This window comes from Bos javanicus, chromosome 15 (genome assembly GCF_032452875.1).
Source record: "Bos javanicus breed banteng chromosome 15, ARS-OSU_banteng_1.0, whole genome shotgun sequence".
Taxonomy (NCBI): Eukaryota; Metazoa; Chordata; class Mammalia; order Artiodactyla; family Bovidae; genus Bos; species Bos javanicus.
The window spans coordinates 49,300,440-49,317,372 of NC_083882.1; the positions used below are offsets into that span (position 1 = coordinate 49,300,440).

Genomic DNA, 16,933 nt, shown 5'->3' on the forward strand with positions numbered 1-16,933 from the left:
ATAGCAAATGAATACCTCCAGTTTTGGTCCAAAAGATTAAATGTTAACATGTATACATCTGAGAAATGAAGAGAGGCCTTGAAAATGGCAAATAGGTGCAGCCATGATTACTTACTGGAAAGGATGTCTTTTAAATGTGGATCTCATCTATTTAGGGAGTGAGACAATAACCTTTGAATTCTAAATAGTGTGAGTGAGTGAACATTCTATATGATTATTGGAAGGTGGACAAGAGAGATATGTTCATGATTTCCAAGATATACGTCATGTCGTTTGTGACTAGGTCAAATAACAGAAGATATTTTTCTATTTTCACTATGGGTACCAGGTATTCCTCTTCCTCTCCTCTTCCTTTTTCTATCTCTTTTTTTCCCCTAGAAAAAGTCATTTTAATTTAAGTATTCAAGTGAGTTTTATGACCTCTTGAAAAAATAAATTTTCTTTTAAATTACATATGGATGTTGAATTTTGTCAAAGGCTTTCTCTGCATCTATTGAGATAATCATATGGCTTTTATTTTTCAATTTGTTAATGTGGTGTATTACATTGATTGATTTGCAGATATTGAAGAATCCTTGCATCCCTGGGATAAAGCCCACTTGGTCATGGTGTATGATCTTTTTAATGTGTTGTTGGATTCTGATTGCTAGAATTTTGTTAAGGATTTTTTCATCTATGTTCATCAGTGATATTGGCCTATAGTTTTCTTTTTTTGTGGCGTCTTTGTCAGTTTTTGGTATTAGGGTGATGGTGGCCTCATAGAATGAGTTTGGAAGTTGACCTTCCTCTGCAATTTTCTGGAAGAGTTTGAGCAGGAAAGGTGTTAGCTCTTCTCTAAATTTTTGGTAGAATTCAGCTGTGAAGCCGTCTGGACCTGGGCTTTTGTTTGCTGGAAGATTTTTGATTACAGTTTCAATTTCTGTGCTTGTGATGGGTCTGTTAAGATTTTCTATTTCTTCCTGGTCCAGTTTTGGAAAGTTGTACTTTTCTAAGAATTTGTCCATTTCTTCCACGTTGTCCATTTTATTGGCATATAATTGTTGATAGTAGTCTCTTATGATCCTTTGTATTTCTGTGTTGTCTGTTGTGATCTCTCCATTTTCATTTCTAATTTTATTGATTTGATTTTTCTCCCTTTGTTTCTTGATGAGTCTGGCTAATGGTTTGTCAATTTTATTTATCCTTTCAAAGAACCAGCTTTTGGCTTTGTTGATTTTTGCTATGGTCTCTTTTGTTTCTTTTGCATTTATTTCTGCTCTAATTTTTAAGATTTCTTTCCTTATACTAACCCTGGGGTTCTTCATGTCTTCCTTTTCTAGTTGCTTTAGGTGTAGAGTTAGGTTATTTATTCGACTTTTTTCTTGTTTCTTGAGGTATGCCTGTATTGCTATGAACTTTCCCCTTAGGACTGCTTTTACAGTGTCCCACAGGTTTTAGGTTGTTTTGTTTTCATTTTCATTAGTTTCTATGCAAATTTTGATTTATTTTTTTTATTTCTTCTGTGATTTGTTGGTTATTCAACAGCGTGTTGTTCAGCCTCCATATGTTGGAATTTTTAATAGTTTTTCTCTTGTAATTGAGATCTAATCTTACTACATTGTGGTCAGAAAAGATGCTTGGAATGATTTCTATTTTTTTGAATTTACCAAGGCTAGATTTATGGCCCAGGATATGATCTATCCTGGAGAAGGTTCCATGTGCGCTTGAGAAAAAGGTGAAATTCATTGTTTTGGGATGAAATGTCCTATAGATATCAATTAGCTCTAACTGGTCTATTGTATCATTTAAAGTTTGTGTTTCCTTGTTAATTTTCTGTTTAGTTGATCTATCCATAGGTGTGAGTGGGGTATTAAAGTCTCCCACCATTATTGTGTTATTGTTAATTGCTCCTTTCATACTTGTTAGCATTTGTCTTACATATTGCAGTGCTTCTGTGTTGGGTGCATATATATTTATAATTGTTATATCTCCTTCTTGGATTGATCCTTTGATCATTATGTAGAGACCATCTTTGTCTCTTTTCACAGCCTTTGTTTTAAAGTCTATTTTATCTGATAAAAACTCTTAAGAAAGCAGGAATAGAAGGAACATACCTCAACATAATAAAAGCTATGTATGACAAACCCACAGCAAACATTATCTTCAATGGTGAAAAATTGAAAGCATTTCCTCTAAAGTCAGGAACAAGACAAGGGTGCCCACTTTCACCGTTACTATTCAACATAGTTTTGGAAGTTTTGGCCACAGCAATCAGAGCAGAAAAAAAAAATAAAGGAATCCAAATTGGAAAAGAAGAAGTAAAACTCTCACTATTTGCAGATGACATGATCCTCTACATAGAAAACCCTAAAGACTCCACCAGAAAATTACTAGGACTAATCAATGATTATAGTAAAGTTGCAGGATATAAAATCAACACACAGAAATCCCTTGTATTCCTATACACTAATAATGAGAAAACAGAAAGAGAAATTAAGGAAACAATTACATTCACCTTTGCAACAGAAAGAATAAAATACTTAGGAATATATCTACCTAAAGAAACTAAAGACCTATAATAGAAAAGTATAAAACACTGGTGAAAGAAATCAAAGAGGACACTAATAGATGGAGAAATATACCATGTTCATGGATCAGAAGAATCAATATAGTGAAAATGAGTATACTACCCAAAGCAATTTATAGATTCAATGCAATCCCTATCAAGCTACCAACGGTATTCTTCACAGAGCTAGAACAAATAATTTCACAATTTGCACGGAAATACAAAAAACCTCGAATAGCCAAAGCTATCTTGAGAAAGAAGAATGGAACTGGAGGAATCAACCTACCTGACTTCAGGCTCTACCACAAAGCCACAGTTATCAAGACAGTATGGTACTGGCACAAAGACAGAAATATAGATCAATGGAACAAAATAGAAAGCCCAGAGATAAATCCATGCACATATGGACACCTTATCTTTGACAAAGGAGGCAAGAATATACAATGGATTAAAGACAATCTCTTTAACAAGTGGTGCTGGGAAATCTGGTCAACCACTTGTAAAAGAATGAAACTAGAACACTTTCTAACACCATACACAAAAATAAACTCAAAATGGATTAAAGATCTAAACATAAGACCAGAAACTATAAAACTCCTAGAGGAGAACATAGGCAAAACACTCTCTGACATATATCACAGCAGGATCTTCTATGACCCACCTCCCAGAATATTGGAAATAAAAACAAAAATAAAGAAATGGGACCTAATTAAACTTAAAAGCTTCTGCACATCAAAAGAAACTATTAGCAAGGTGAAAAGGCAGCCTTCAGAATAGGAGAAAATAATAGCAAATGAAGCAACTGACAAATAAATAATCTCAAAAATATACAAGCAACTCCTACAGCTCAACTCCAGAAAAATAAATGACCCAATCAAAAAATGGGCCAAAGAACTAAATAGACATTTCTCCAAAGAAGACATACAGAGGGCTAACAAACACATGAAAAGATGTTCAACATCACTCATTATCAGAGAAATGCAAATCAAAACCACTATGAGGTACCATTTCACACCAGTCAGAATGGCTGTGATCAAAAGTCTACAAGCAATAAATGCTGGAGAGGGTGTGGAGAAAAGGGAACCCTCTTACACTGTTGGTGGGAATGCAAACTAGTACAGCCACTATGGAGAACAGTGTGGAGATTCCTTAAAAAACTGGAAATAGAACTGCCTTATGATCCAGCAATCCCACTGCTGGGCATACACACTGAGGAAACCAGAAGGGGAAGAGACGTGTGTACCCCAATGTTCATCGCAGCACTGTTTATAATAGCCAGGACATGGAAGCAACCTAGATGTCCATCAGCAGATGAATGGACAAGAATGCAGTGGTACATATACACAATGGAGTATTACTCAGCCATTAAAAAGAATACATTTGAATCAGTTCTAATGAGGTGGATGAAACTGGAGCCTATTATACAGAGTGAAGTAAGCCAGAAAGAAAAACACCAATACAGTATACTAACACATGTATATGGAATTTAGAAAGATGGTAACAATAACCCTGTGTACGAGACAGCAAAAGAGACACTGATGTATAGAACAGTCTTATGGACTCTGTGGGAGAGGGAGAGGGAGAGGGAGAGGGTGGGAAGATTTGGGAGAATGGCATTGAAACATGTACAATATCATGTGTGAAACGAGTTGCCAGTCCAGGTTCGATGCATGATACTAGATGCTTAGGGCTGGTGCACTGGGAGGACCCAGAGGGATGGTATGGGGAAGGAGGAGGGAGGAGGGTTCAGGATGGGGAACACATGTATACCTATGGAGGATTCATTTAGATATTTGGCAAAACTAATACAATATTGTAAAGTTTAAAAATAATATAAAATTAAAAAAAATAAAAGAAAAAAAATAAATTACATATGGGGTTGTCATCCTAATCACTTTAGTATTTGGACCTTCTAAAATTCTTAACCCAGCCCTGAAGACAAAGACTCTAAGAACAAAGGGTTAAGGAATCAAAGATGCAAGATAGTATACTCACAACTATTTATACCCAAAAGTTTTGACATTCTGCAAGAGCATGCCGTTTCCCAAACACTAACTTAACTACAAGGTTATGATTATTAGCTGGGATTTGAAGCTCAATAATAATACTGCCAGTTAATGTGAATCTCAATCATGAAGACTTGAGATTTTTGTTTTATGAAAACAGAGAATTGAAATTCTTTTATGCCATAAATGTGCATTCAGAGTCCATGAACTATGCTCTGCTTTTATTTAGGGATAGAATATTTTCCTTTCAGACCCCATTCTTCCCATTTCTTGGTAGAAACATGATATGGAGTGCTTCTCTTGGCTTCCTGCTAGTTCATAGGACACTACTGCACAACCCACTCACAGTGCCTACCAGCCCTGCTGTAGGACATGATTTCTCCTGGTGCTGTTCTTCACTTCATATCCTGTACTTGATGGGAGTATGTGACATGCTGCTCCGACACTATTCAGTTAGTGTTTGTCTTTATACTGGTGCCCTTGCTTACTGCATATGTCGCTTACAGCAGCAGTTTAAGGGGCTTGACAGCGCTGGAGGAACCATGCATTCAGGAGGCATGTGCAGTTGATAACAGACCAGTTTACATACCTTATGAAGGTAGTCAGGAGACAGATCTGTAGGCTTGCCTCTCCATATTCTGATACCATGAGCTAATGAAAGAACAAGGTTTAGGGGGTCTTGCTGTGCTAATGGGATTCCCAGGTGGCTAAGTTCATAAAGAACCTGCCTACAATGCAGGAGACATCAGAGGTATGGGTTCAATTCCTGGGTTGGAAAGATCCCCTGAAGGAGAGCATAGAGACCCACTCCAGTAATCTTGCCTGGAGAACCCCATGGACAGAGAAGCCTGGTGGGCTACAGTACATAGGTCACAAACAGCTGGACATGACTGAAGTGACTGAGCAAAAATACTGCTCATCCTTGGGTCAACTGACCTTGCAATTTCTTTTTAAACTAGTTGCCCTAATAATCATATGGTAAGTAGGTTTGATCACTCATCTTTCTGAGGTCAGGTACTTGATTTAAACACAGAGTCACATATTTCTGAAGTCTTTCAGCATCATGATGATTGGGACATAAACTCTGGGTTGAGAAGTTTGAAAAAACCTTTATACATCATTTTCACTTCCTGGTTCTTCTTATGAAACTAAAATTCCTGATTGGAAAAGCAAAATTTTTTCTAGATACAGGATGAAATTTTAAGAGGTGTTTTGAATTAATTGTGGAAGCTATAAACAATTTCATTGTCCCCAATGTCAGAATTTGAAAAAAAAAAAAAAAAGATTTTGTTTTACCCCAGTCTAGCTCGCTCTTTATTCTCTTTCTTCTTTTCTTTCTCCTCTTCCTTCTTCTGATGCTCATCTTTACTCTTTTCCTCTATCGTCCAAATTTCTGTCAGTCAGTTCAGTTCAGTCACTGAGTTTTGTCCAACTCTTTGCAACCGCATGGACTGCAGCACACCAGGCTTCCCTGTCCATCACCAACTCCCGGGGCTTGCTCAAACTCACGTCCATTGAGTCGGTGATGCCATCCAACCATCTCATCCTCTGTTGTCTCCTTCTCTCTTACCTTAAATCTTTCCCAGCATCAGGGTCTCTTTCAATGAGTCAGTTCTTCACATCAGGTGGCCAAAGTATTGGAATTTCAGCTTCAACATCAGTCCTTGCAAAGAATATTCAGGGAAAAAAAAAAAAAAGAATATTCAGGACTGATTTCTTTTAGGATTGATTGGTTTGATCTCCTCCCTGTACAAGGGACTCTCAAGAGTCTCCACCAACAACATAGTTCAACACAGTTCAACACAGTTCGGCGCCCAGTCTTCTTTATGGTCCAACTCTCACATCCATACATGACTACTGGAAAAACAACAGCTTTTACTAGATGGACCTTTGTTGGCAGAATAATGTCTCTGCTTTTTAATATGCTGTCTAGGTTGGTCATAGTTTTTCTTCCAAGGAGCAAATGTCTTAATTTCATAACTGCAGTCACCGTCTGCAGTGATTTTAGAGCCCCTCAAAATAAAGTCTGTCACTGTTTCTGGTGTTTCCCTATCTATTTGCCATGCAGTAATGGGACCAGATGCCATAATTTTAGTTTTTTGAATGCTGAGGCAATGGTAAACCTCTTCTTGCCTTGAGAACGCCACGAAGAGTGTAAAAAATTTCTTCAGCCTTTTTCAATATGTCTTACTATAGCTCTCTCTCTCTGCCTTACCCACCTCTTCCTAACCTAATTTAGTTCTCCATTTCATTTACACTCAAAGTACAAACAACTTTTTTCTTATTGGTTTTAATGAGTAGTTGACTAATTGGGTTAGTAGAGTAATTAGACACAGGAAGTATAAGTAAAGGAAAGCAGTCAAGTAAATGAAAAATTCACTTCTATAAATACTAGAAATTCTGTATATTTAAAATTAAATACATATCCATCTAATTAAAATATTTCTTATACAGTTTATCTCATTTCACATGCTAGCAAAGTAATGCTCAAAATTCTCCAAGCCGGGCTTCAACAGTACCTGAACTGAGAACTTGTAGATGTTGAAGCCAAATTTAGAAAAGGCAGAGGAATCAGAGAGCAAATTTCCAACATCCACTGGATCACAGAAAAAGCAAAAGAATTCCAGAAAAACATCTATTTCTGCTTCATTGACTACACTAAAGTCTTTGATTATGTAGATCACAACAAACTGTGGAAAATTCTTAAAGAGATGGGAATACCAGACCACCTTACCTGCCTCCAGAGAAACCTGTGTGCAGGTCAAGAAACAACAGTTAGAACTAGACATGGAACAATGAACTAGTTTAAAAATGATGAAGGAGTTCATCAAGCCTGTCTATTGTCATCCTGCTTATTTAACTTATATGCAGAGTACATCATGTGAAATGCCAGGCTGGATGAAGCTCAAGCTGGAATCAAGATTGCTGGGAGAAGTATCAACAACCTCAGATATCAGCGCCACCCTAATGGCAGAAAGTGAAAGAGGAAAAACAGAGCCTCTTGATGAAGGTGAAAGACGCTTAAAGTTGGCTTAAAACTCAACATTCAGAAAAATGAAGATCATGGCACCCACTCCCATTATTTCTTGGCAAATAAAAGGGGAAACAATGGAAACAGTAAGAGACTTGATTTTCCTGGGCTCCAAAATCACTTAGGATGGTGACTGCAACCATGAAATGAAAAGACACTTGCTCCTTGGAAGAAAAGCTATGATTAATCTAGATAGCATATTAAAAAGCAGAGACATCACTTTGCTGACAAAGGTTCATATAATCAAAGCTATGGTTTTTTCAACAATCATGTACAGATGTGAGAGTTGGAACATAAAGAAAAAGGCTAGGTGCTGAAGAATTGATGTTTCAAACTCTGGTGCTAGTGAAGACTCCCTTGGACTTCAAGAAGATCAAACCAGTCAATCCTAAAGGAATTATCCCTGAATATTCATTGGAAGAACTGATGTTGAAGCTGAAGCTCCAATGCTTTGGCTACCTGATGTGAAGAGCTGAATCATAGGAAAAGACCCTGATGCTGGGAAATATTGAGGGCAGGAGGAGAAGGGGCAACAGAGGATGAAGTGGTTGGATGGCATTAAAGACTTAATGGACATGAGTTTGAGCAAACTCCAGGAGACAGTGAAGGACAGGGAAACCTGTAGTGCTGCAGTCCATGAGATCACAAAGAGATGGACATGACTGAGCGACTGAACAACATCAATACAAATTGATGAATGTGCTAATTTACTTGACTTTGGTAATCATTCACAATGTGTACATATATAATATCATCACATGCATACATATAAAAATCACATTGTATAAGCTAAATACAGAAAATTTTTATTTTTCAAGCATACTTTCATAAAGCTGGATAGCCTGAGTTAATTTAGAATTTGATATCCTCCAGATAGCCTTAAAAATAAAGTGGGGTAAAATTATTTTTAGCAAAGAAAAACAAAAACTCACCACCAACAGAACTGCATAAAGGAAGGCCTAACTTTATGTAAGAAGGAACACATACCAGTAGAAACAGTAGATATTGGGAACATTTAAATGGAAACTTACTGTCCTACCTACTTATATGTATATGAGTTTTAAATTTTATAAGAAGTAACTTAAACCAACAATAGTATATGTCAGAAAGCACATACATGGACTAAATTTTTTCTAAGATCATTTACTAAACAGAAAGTGATAAGATTATTCATTTATATTAAGATTTGATAAGTTATTTGGGCATTTGTAGGGCAATGGCTAAAGTAATTTTAAAGTTATTTACAAAATAAATGCAAATGAGACTTACGATAGTAATAAACATAATTCAGAGAGCAAAAGTTTTGCTGTGAAAGATTTATAGTTCAGGTTGAAGTAATAATAGCAAACATAAGATAATAATTTAACAAAACAAATAGCTGTAATTGTGTCAAATGTGCTTGAAATAGTAGCATACTTAAGATACTAAAATTGCCAGACTGGTTTAAATATAAATTGTTTCATGTGTGAAAAATGAAACAATTATCAAGATATTAAAAGGCTGAAAGAAAAAGGATGACTAAATGAGTTTTTATGACTAATTTTAAACTCTACAAGTTCCACAGTCATAGAAAGTGACACAGTCACCATTTTAGTCCCGGTAGTTATGAAAATAGACACGCAAAGTGATTATAATTATATTGAGAGAAGAAAGAAGCTCAGTAAAACACCAAATGGCCCACCAAAAATGGATACATTAAAAACTTCTGACATAAACATATTAACCAGATATTGAGAAAAATAAAGAAAAATTATATAATCTACTTGATGCAACTACAAGGGACAAAGAATATGCAGCACTGAATGCTGATAAGTGGTCTGAAGAGCTGATGGAAATTAAATGCAATTCAGTTCAGTTTAGTTCAGTCACTCAGTCGTGTCCAACTCTTTGTGACCCCATGGACTGTAGCATGCCAGGCTTCCCTGTCCATCACCAATGCCTGGAGCTTACTCAAACGCATGTTCATCGAGTCAGTGGTGCCATCCAACCATCTTATACTCTGTCATCCCCTTCTCCTCCTGCCCTCAATCTTCCCAGCATCAGGGTCTTTTCCAAAGAGTCAGTTCTTCACATCAGGTGGCCAAAAAATTGGAGCTTCAGCTTCAGCATCAGTTCTTTCAGTGAATATTCAGGTCTGATTTCCTTTAGGATTGACTGGTTTGATCTCCTCCCTGTACAAGGGACTCTCAAGAGTCCTCTCCAACACCACAGTTCAAAAGCATCAATTCTTCTGTGCTCAGCTTTCTTTATAGTCCAGCTCTCTCATCCATACATGATTCCTGGAAAAACCATAGCTTTGACTAGATGGACCTTTATAGGCAAAGTAACTTCTCTGCTTTTTAGTATGTTGTCTAGATTGGTCATAGCTTTTCTTCCAAGAAACAAGCATCTTTTAATTTCATGGCAGTTAAATATTTACAAAAGAGACCCAATATAGATGCATATTTAGCATAATTTTTATGAAAAAATTATTTTTCTACATCTCATGAAATTGCATATTTAGCTTCATAAGATTTAGATGTCATTCTTTTTTCTTTGTTTCAGTTTTAATATTTTCTTTACATGGTCATAGATCTGCTTAGTTCTGACTCCATATATGACAGGGTTGAGCACTGGAGGTACTATGACATAAAGATTGGCCAGGAGTATATGGATATAGCGGGGAACATTTTGTCCAAAGCGATGTGTCATGAAGGAAAAGAGGGCTGGTGTATAGAAAGCAAGAATCACAAAAACGTGAGAACCACAGGTGCTGAGGGACTTGAGTCTGGCTTCATGGGAAGGAAGACGAAAAACAGCACGGAGTATCTGAACATAAGAAAGGGCAATGGCTATGATGTCAAACACTAGATTACAAATTGCACATAAGCCATAAATAATATTGATCTTGATACTGGCACAAGATAGGCGAGCAAGACCCATGTGTTCACAATATGTATGAGGGATGACATAACTCCCACAGAATGGTAATCGCAAAATGAGAAATACAAATGGAATCACAAAAATAAATGCCCTCCCTAAAACAGCAAGGCCAATCTCAGAAACAACCCTGTTGGTGAGGATGCTGCTATATTGGAGGGGGTTGCAGATGGCTACATAGCGGTCAAAAGCCATTGCCAAGAGGACTGCTGACTCCATAAGTGTGAAGCTGTGAATGAAAAACATCTGGGAGAGACATGCTTCAAAGAGGATCTCCTTGAGACAAAACCAGAAGATCCCAAGCATCTTAGGGATGGTAGCTGTGGAGAGACCCAAGTCAATGGTAGCCAACATGGCCAGGAAGTAGAACATAGGCTGGTGTAGACTGCTCTCAGCCTGGATCACAAATAGGATAGTGAAATTCCCTATCAGTGCTGTCAGGTACACAGCACAGAAGGGGAAGCCAATCCAGATGTGGAGTGTTTCCAGTCCTGGGATTCCCAGCAACAAGAAGAAGGAGGGGTGAAACTGGGTATCATTGGGAGGGGACATCCTGCTGGACAATGCATATGTCTTCAGAACTGTAGACTCACACAGTCTATAGGCCACCAGATAGTTTTCTGTAGCTTTGACGACCTAAAGGTAGTATAAGAATACTTCATTAGCTACCTTCTCTCATTATCACAGTCATCACCAACAGACAACCCTCATTTTGACCATTTAAAAATTCTGCAATCTCTAAATACAGTTATGCTATGCTAAGTCAATTCAGTCGTGTCTGACTCTGTGCTACCCCATAGACGGCAGTCCACCAGGCTCCCCTGACCCTGGGATTCTCCAGGCAAGAACACTGGAGTGGGTTGCCATTTCCTTCTCCAATGCATGAAAGCGAAAGGTGAAAGTGAAGTTGCTCAGTCATTTCCAACTTAGCATCCCCATGGACTGCAGCCTACCAGGCTCCTCCATCCATGGGATTTTCCAGGCAAGAGTAATGGAGTGGGATGCCATTGCCTTCTCCACTAAATACAGTTATGGACATGAATTCCACTTGATTGAATGGCAACACAAGGCTTAATACACAGGATGGATAATAACATTTCAAAAAGCATGTGGATTCATCAAAATTTATAACAAAATATTAAAAATTACTTTAAAAATTAAATGGATTCATTCATTAGTATTTAGTCATGAATATTATAAAATAAGGTAAGGATAATAGTGAAAATAGCAATATCAACTACCAATTATTGAGGTGCTCCTACTATTTGTAAGACTCTGCAAAAATTACACTTAATATTTTTAAAAAACACCTTTGAAGAAGAGCACATTTTACATGTAAGTTGTCTAAAATTCAATGTGTTTAAAAGATTTATGATAAGTTTAAAATGTTTTCAAAGGAACATCTGGGAGATTAAGCTAGAAAGAAAAGTAGTGAAAGAAAATGGAAGAAAAATAGAAATAAAAGCTATGCCTTATCTATGTTTTACTGCACACAAACATATAATATTCCACACATATTATACAAATACACATTTTTAAAACTCACAACATCTACCTGAATAAAATATGTTAGTATTTCTCATTTACAGCTGAGTCAGTTACAATTTTAAACTATATGTCAAAATGCCAATCAAAAATGAGAGAGACAAAAAATTAGGAATATTGTTAAATTAGGCACATGACAATCCAATCATTTTCAAGGTTCCCTATATCTTTCTTTACATCTTCATGCAGCTTGCTTATAACATTTGATAGGAGATTTCCAAAGCATCTATGCATTCATGTGTTTAAGTATTCTGTAGTGAAAAGTCGCTCTTCTGAGTATTTGAAGATTCCATGGCAGCAATACTAATTACGACCACATTTTCAGTAAGTAAGTCAGGATATTATCTAGGTGCTGATATAAAGAGGGGAAAAAATAGTGTAATAAACATGATTGGAAGAAGCAGTTGAGTATGAATGGTAAACCTGAAGAGAAGCAAAGTTAGCAGAAGGAGGCACTCTGTGGCAGTAGTGACAGAAATAAAGGCTATTTCCCTGGGGTTATGTCATTATGACAGACTTGTAAGTACTTTCAAAGGGTATGGCAATGAATGGCAGGAGGAGTGAAAGTAGAATTCATTTATGGAGGCGAGTTGTTCTGTGAATCCCATGGGTGAGCAAAAAATCAAAACATTTTCCTTTCTTATCCAGTATACAAATATGCAACAGTTTAAAAGCTAATGAAAGTTTACTTTGAGTACTAAAGGGTAGATTTGATGGCTAAAGGGTAAAAATAAGCTACTTCTCTGGCTTTTCTAAGAAGGAAGGAATAATACTATATTATTCCTATAATACTATATTATTTCAAATAATACTATATTGAAAAAATACTATAATATTTCAAATAATATAGTATTATATTATAGTATTATAATTATATTATATAATATAGTATTATATAATAATCAAATAATACTATATTATTTGATTGATAATAATTTAAGTGAAAATTATATCTCCCTGGACATATATAATCACACCCTATGGTGGTACAGAAGGTAAATATCAGGGAAGTAGTCAGAAAGTGGTATGATTAAACCAAGTGGAAGACACATATAGACAAGGAATACACACACACAAACACACACACACAAATTAGAGTAGAAACAAAGAATATACAGAAAGGAGTAAGATCTGTCTTGTCAGCTATATAAACTTTAATGTTCCTGTGGACATTAAATAGTTTTGCTTCAGTCAGTCAGTTCAGTTGCTCAGTCATGTCCGACTCTCTGCAACCCCATGGACTGCAGCACACCAGGCCTCCCTGTCCATCACCAACTCCCAGAGTTTCCTCAAACTCATGTCCATTGAGTCGGTGATGCCATCCAACCATCTCATTCTCATTCTCATCCCTTCTCCTCCCTCCTTCAATCTTTGAGATTCTCTAGGCAAGAACACTGGAGTAGGTTGCCATTTCCTTCTCCAATGCCTGAAAGTGAAAAGTGAAAGTGAAGTCGCTCAGTCGTGTTCGACACTTAGCGACCTCATGGACTGCAGCCTACCAGGCTCCTCCGTCCATGGGATTTTCCAGGCAAGAGTACTGGAGTGGGGTGCCATTGCCTTCTCTTAATCTTACGTTTAAACCATCTTAAACTTTCATTCCTGCCCATAGGTATTCTATCCATTTGATGTTACCATGAGAACACCCTGATATTTTCTCCTTGACTCCCTTGGATTTAAATTGGTAAAAATATCAGTATTATGTCCAAGCCTCTGATGGAAAAAAGCACATAAACAGTAATGGAAAGTTCCATCAAACAAATTTTAAAAACTCCCTTCAAGACATAATTGAGATATATACTCAAGGTAATGGTGAATGACCTCATACAGGGTAAATATCCTTTTCTCCTGTGTCCTTAAACATTGTAGGCTAATAGTGTATGTAGTGAAATACTGTACATATGAACAATCTACAACTGCATGTCCTAACATGTATATATATTACCAAATGATGCTGAGAGAAAGAAATTGGCTATTTATATAAAAATTAAAAATAGTAAAAACTATTCTAGATCCTAAGAAGTCAGGATAATTGTTACTTTGTGGAATACTGGTAGTCAGTATGAGTGGGACACCCAGGGTGTTGATAATGTCTGTTTATTTACTTATGTACTGGCTATACAAATGTAATCACTTTGTAAAATATTGAGCCATGCTTTTATGATGTGTACCTTGTTTATGGATATGAAAGTTCAGCAAAATATTTACAAAGTATGAATTCTTTAGTGCTGACAAAATATGTCATTTATTTTTATATACCTGACATAACTTAGTACAGTATATTTCATAAAGTTAAAAATCAATATTAAAATGATTCATGGTCATAAAGACATCCTAGGCTAGATATAATTTGTGCTCTAATCTTGTTAATAGTTTCATGTATGTTATGTGTTATTCATTAAATACACATTATTCGATGTGTTCTGTGTTGGAAACTGTCCTGAAACATTTCAAATTTGAGGTTTGTGCAATCATGAATAAAATGTTATGCAGTTGACCCTTGAACAATTTGGGGGTTGTGGTACCAATTTTCCTTGCAATAAAAAATAACATGTAACTTTATTGTTACCTTCCATTTTTGCAATTTCACATTCTCTGATTTAACCAACCTGGGATCATGTAGTACTATAGTATTTATCATTGAAAAAAAATAAAAGTACAAAGGCAATGGCACCCCACTCCAGCACTCTTGCCTGGAAAATCCCATGGATGGAGGAGCCTGGTGGGCCGCAGTCCATGGGGTCGCTAAGAGTCGCACAAGACTCAGTGACTTCACTTTCACTTTTCACTTTCATGCATTGAAGAAGGAAATGGCAACCCACTCCAGTGTTCTTGCCTGGAGAATCCCAGGGATGGGGGAGCCTGGTGGGCTGCCGTCTATGGGGTCACACAGAGTCGGACACAACTGAAGCGACTTAGCAGCAGCAGCAGCAGAGTTACAAAATTCAAAGATCAACTGGATATAATCTGATGCAGTACTGAAAAACAAGGATATTCAAAGGAAATGAATTTCTAAAAATTCATAAAGCTATTCCACAAATAGGGAAACAAGTTCTACATCAATATTTGAATTCAATCATGTAATCTACTCTTAAAGGGCTTTCCTGGTAGCTCAGATGGTAAAGAATCTGCCTGCGATTCAGGAGACCCAGGTTTGACCCCTGGACCAGGAAGATCTCCAGAGAAGGGAATGGCAACCAGTACAGTATTCTTGCCTGGAGAACTCCAAGGACAGACCATATTGTATTAAAATAAAATGGAATAGAGTTTCTCAGAATTATAAGACATCCTTAGTCGTACATACATAGCATCTCTCAATAGCAAGATCAAATGCTTCCCAGTAATTGTCATCATTGTGTGAGGCAATTCTATAAATGCATTTTTGTAAGCTCTAGAAAGATAAGTCCTGTGATATAGAACATTTCATATTTTATTTCTATTTTATCTTCATGTTTTCCTTTAAAGATGTTTGTTCCTCTGATTATTTAGTAAATATTGGTGATTCTTAACCATCAGCTTTAGCTCCTGTTATTTCTCATTTAATTTAATATTTCTAAATAATCTTATCCACATCCATTGCTTTAAAAACTTTCTTTATAATAAAGATTACTAAATAAATATCACTAGTCCTTAAGACTGTGACAAATTCAGATTCATATAACTAAATTCCTGAGTAACTACCTTCACATGCAAAAATATTACAAACAGAATATTTCTATAATTTAGTCCCCAATCCTGCTTCTACAAAACTCTAACTTCACCTTAATTGTGCTGTTATCAGCCTCAGTAAATGGTATTACTATTCAGTGATTTAGCCCATCCAGAAATATGAGCATTGCTCTTTTCCCTTCTCCACCTGTGCAAAAAAGATCAACACTTGATTCTATTTCTAAAAATGTCATTAAATATAGTACCTTGTCTCCATCCTAACTGGGATGATTTAAGCCATATATATTTTCTATAGTACAGTACTTTCCAGTGTATAAGAGCATGAGCTCTCATTAAGATTGTGTGTGTTAAAAGCCAGCTTCATGATGTATTCACTCTAGAGCTGAGAGAAAGTAAGAAGTATTACTTATTAGCTGTGCGGGTCTGCACAAGAACTTTAATATCTCTGTACCTCAGTTTATTCATGTAGAAAATAAGAAGTGTAAATAAATCCTTAAAATTATTTAGAACATATAATTCTTTCAAAACACGTTGAACTGTATTCCAAAGATACTAGCTATCGACCTTTCTTTAGATATCAGGCAGACATTTTTTTTTTTTTTTTTGTCTGAAATGTATGCTGAATAGATTTAGGCTGAAATCCAAATAAATGCCTAGGATTATATGGTCCTTCCTAAATGTGATAATAGTCTTTCCCTAAACTCCATCATTTGTCTCCTTTCCTCAAAACTTATCCCATATCTCTTTTCTTTCTCTTCCATTCTTCTTTCCTTTCGCCTATCACTATGTGTCCTATAGATGCAGTCTGAGTTGGGGGACAGAGAAGACTCAGTAACTAAAACTATCACAACATTGTTAACCAGCTATACTTCAATATTAAACAAAAAGTTAAAATAAACAAACTCACCAGACTGAACACCAGGATCAAATTCTGTCTGTTTTGTCTCAGTCTGCTCAGTCTTTATGAGGAGATTTTCATGAGGAAATCTCCCAGAGCCAGTTTTGTAAAAGGACATAAGGTCTCTGAGGATTCTAGTTTCTAATCTGGCCCTGAGTCATGATTAGAAAGCCATGATTACTAAGAAAAAGAAGACAGAAAAAAGTGAGGTTTCTTGATTACGTTGTGAATCTCCATTAACCTTTCATTAACCTGCTCCATCTTACATCATACAATAATAAATGGAGCTCATTCTCTTACCATCTCAGATCTTCATTTAAGGA

The 16,933-nt window shown here is 36.4% G+C and overlaps 1 protein-coding gene across 1 annotated transcript; it reads right to left on the reverse strand.

Moving 5' to 3' along the window:
- Nucleotides 1–10,096: 10,096 nt before the first annotated feature.
- On the reverse strand, nt 10,097–11,519 carry LOC133261003 (olfactory receptor 52E2-like). The gene has a single exon (XM_061439612.1). It carries the CDS (start codon nt 11,051–11,053, stop codon nt 10,097–10,099), a length of 957 nt encoding a protein of 318 aa, XP_061295596.1. The 5' UTR covers nt 11,054–11,519.
- Between the last annotated feature and the right edge of the window lie 5,414 nt (nt 11,520–16,933).

Coding starts and splice junctions, on each gene's coding strand:
- LOC133261003 (XM_061439612.1), bottom strand. CDS start 11,053: ATGTCCCCTCCCAATGATACCCAGTTTCACCCCTCCTTCTTCTTGTTG.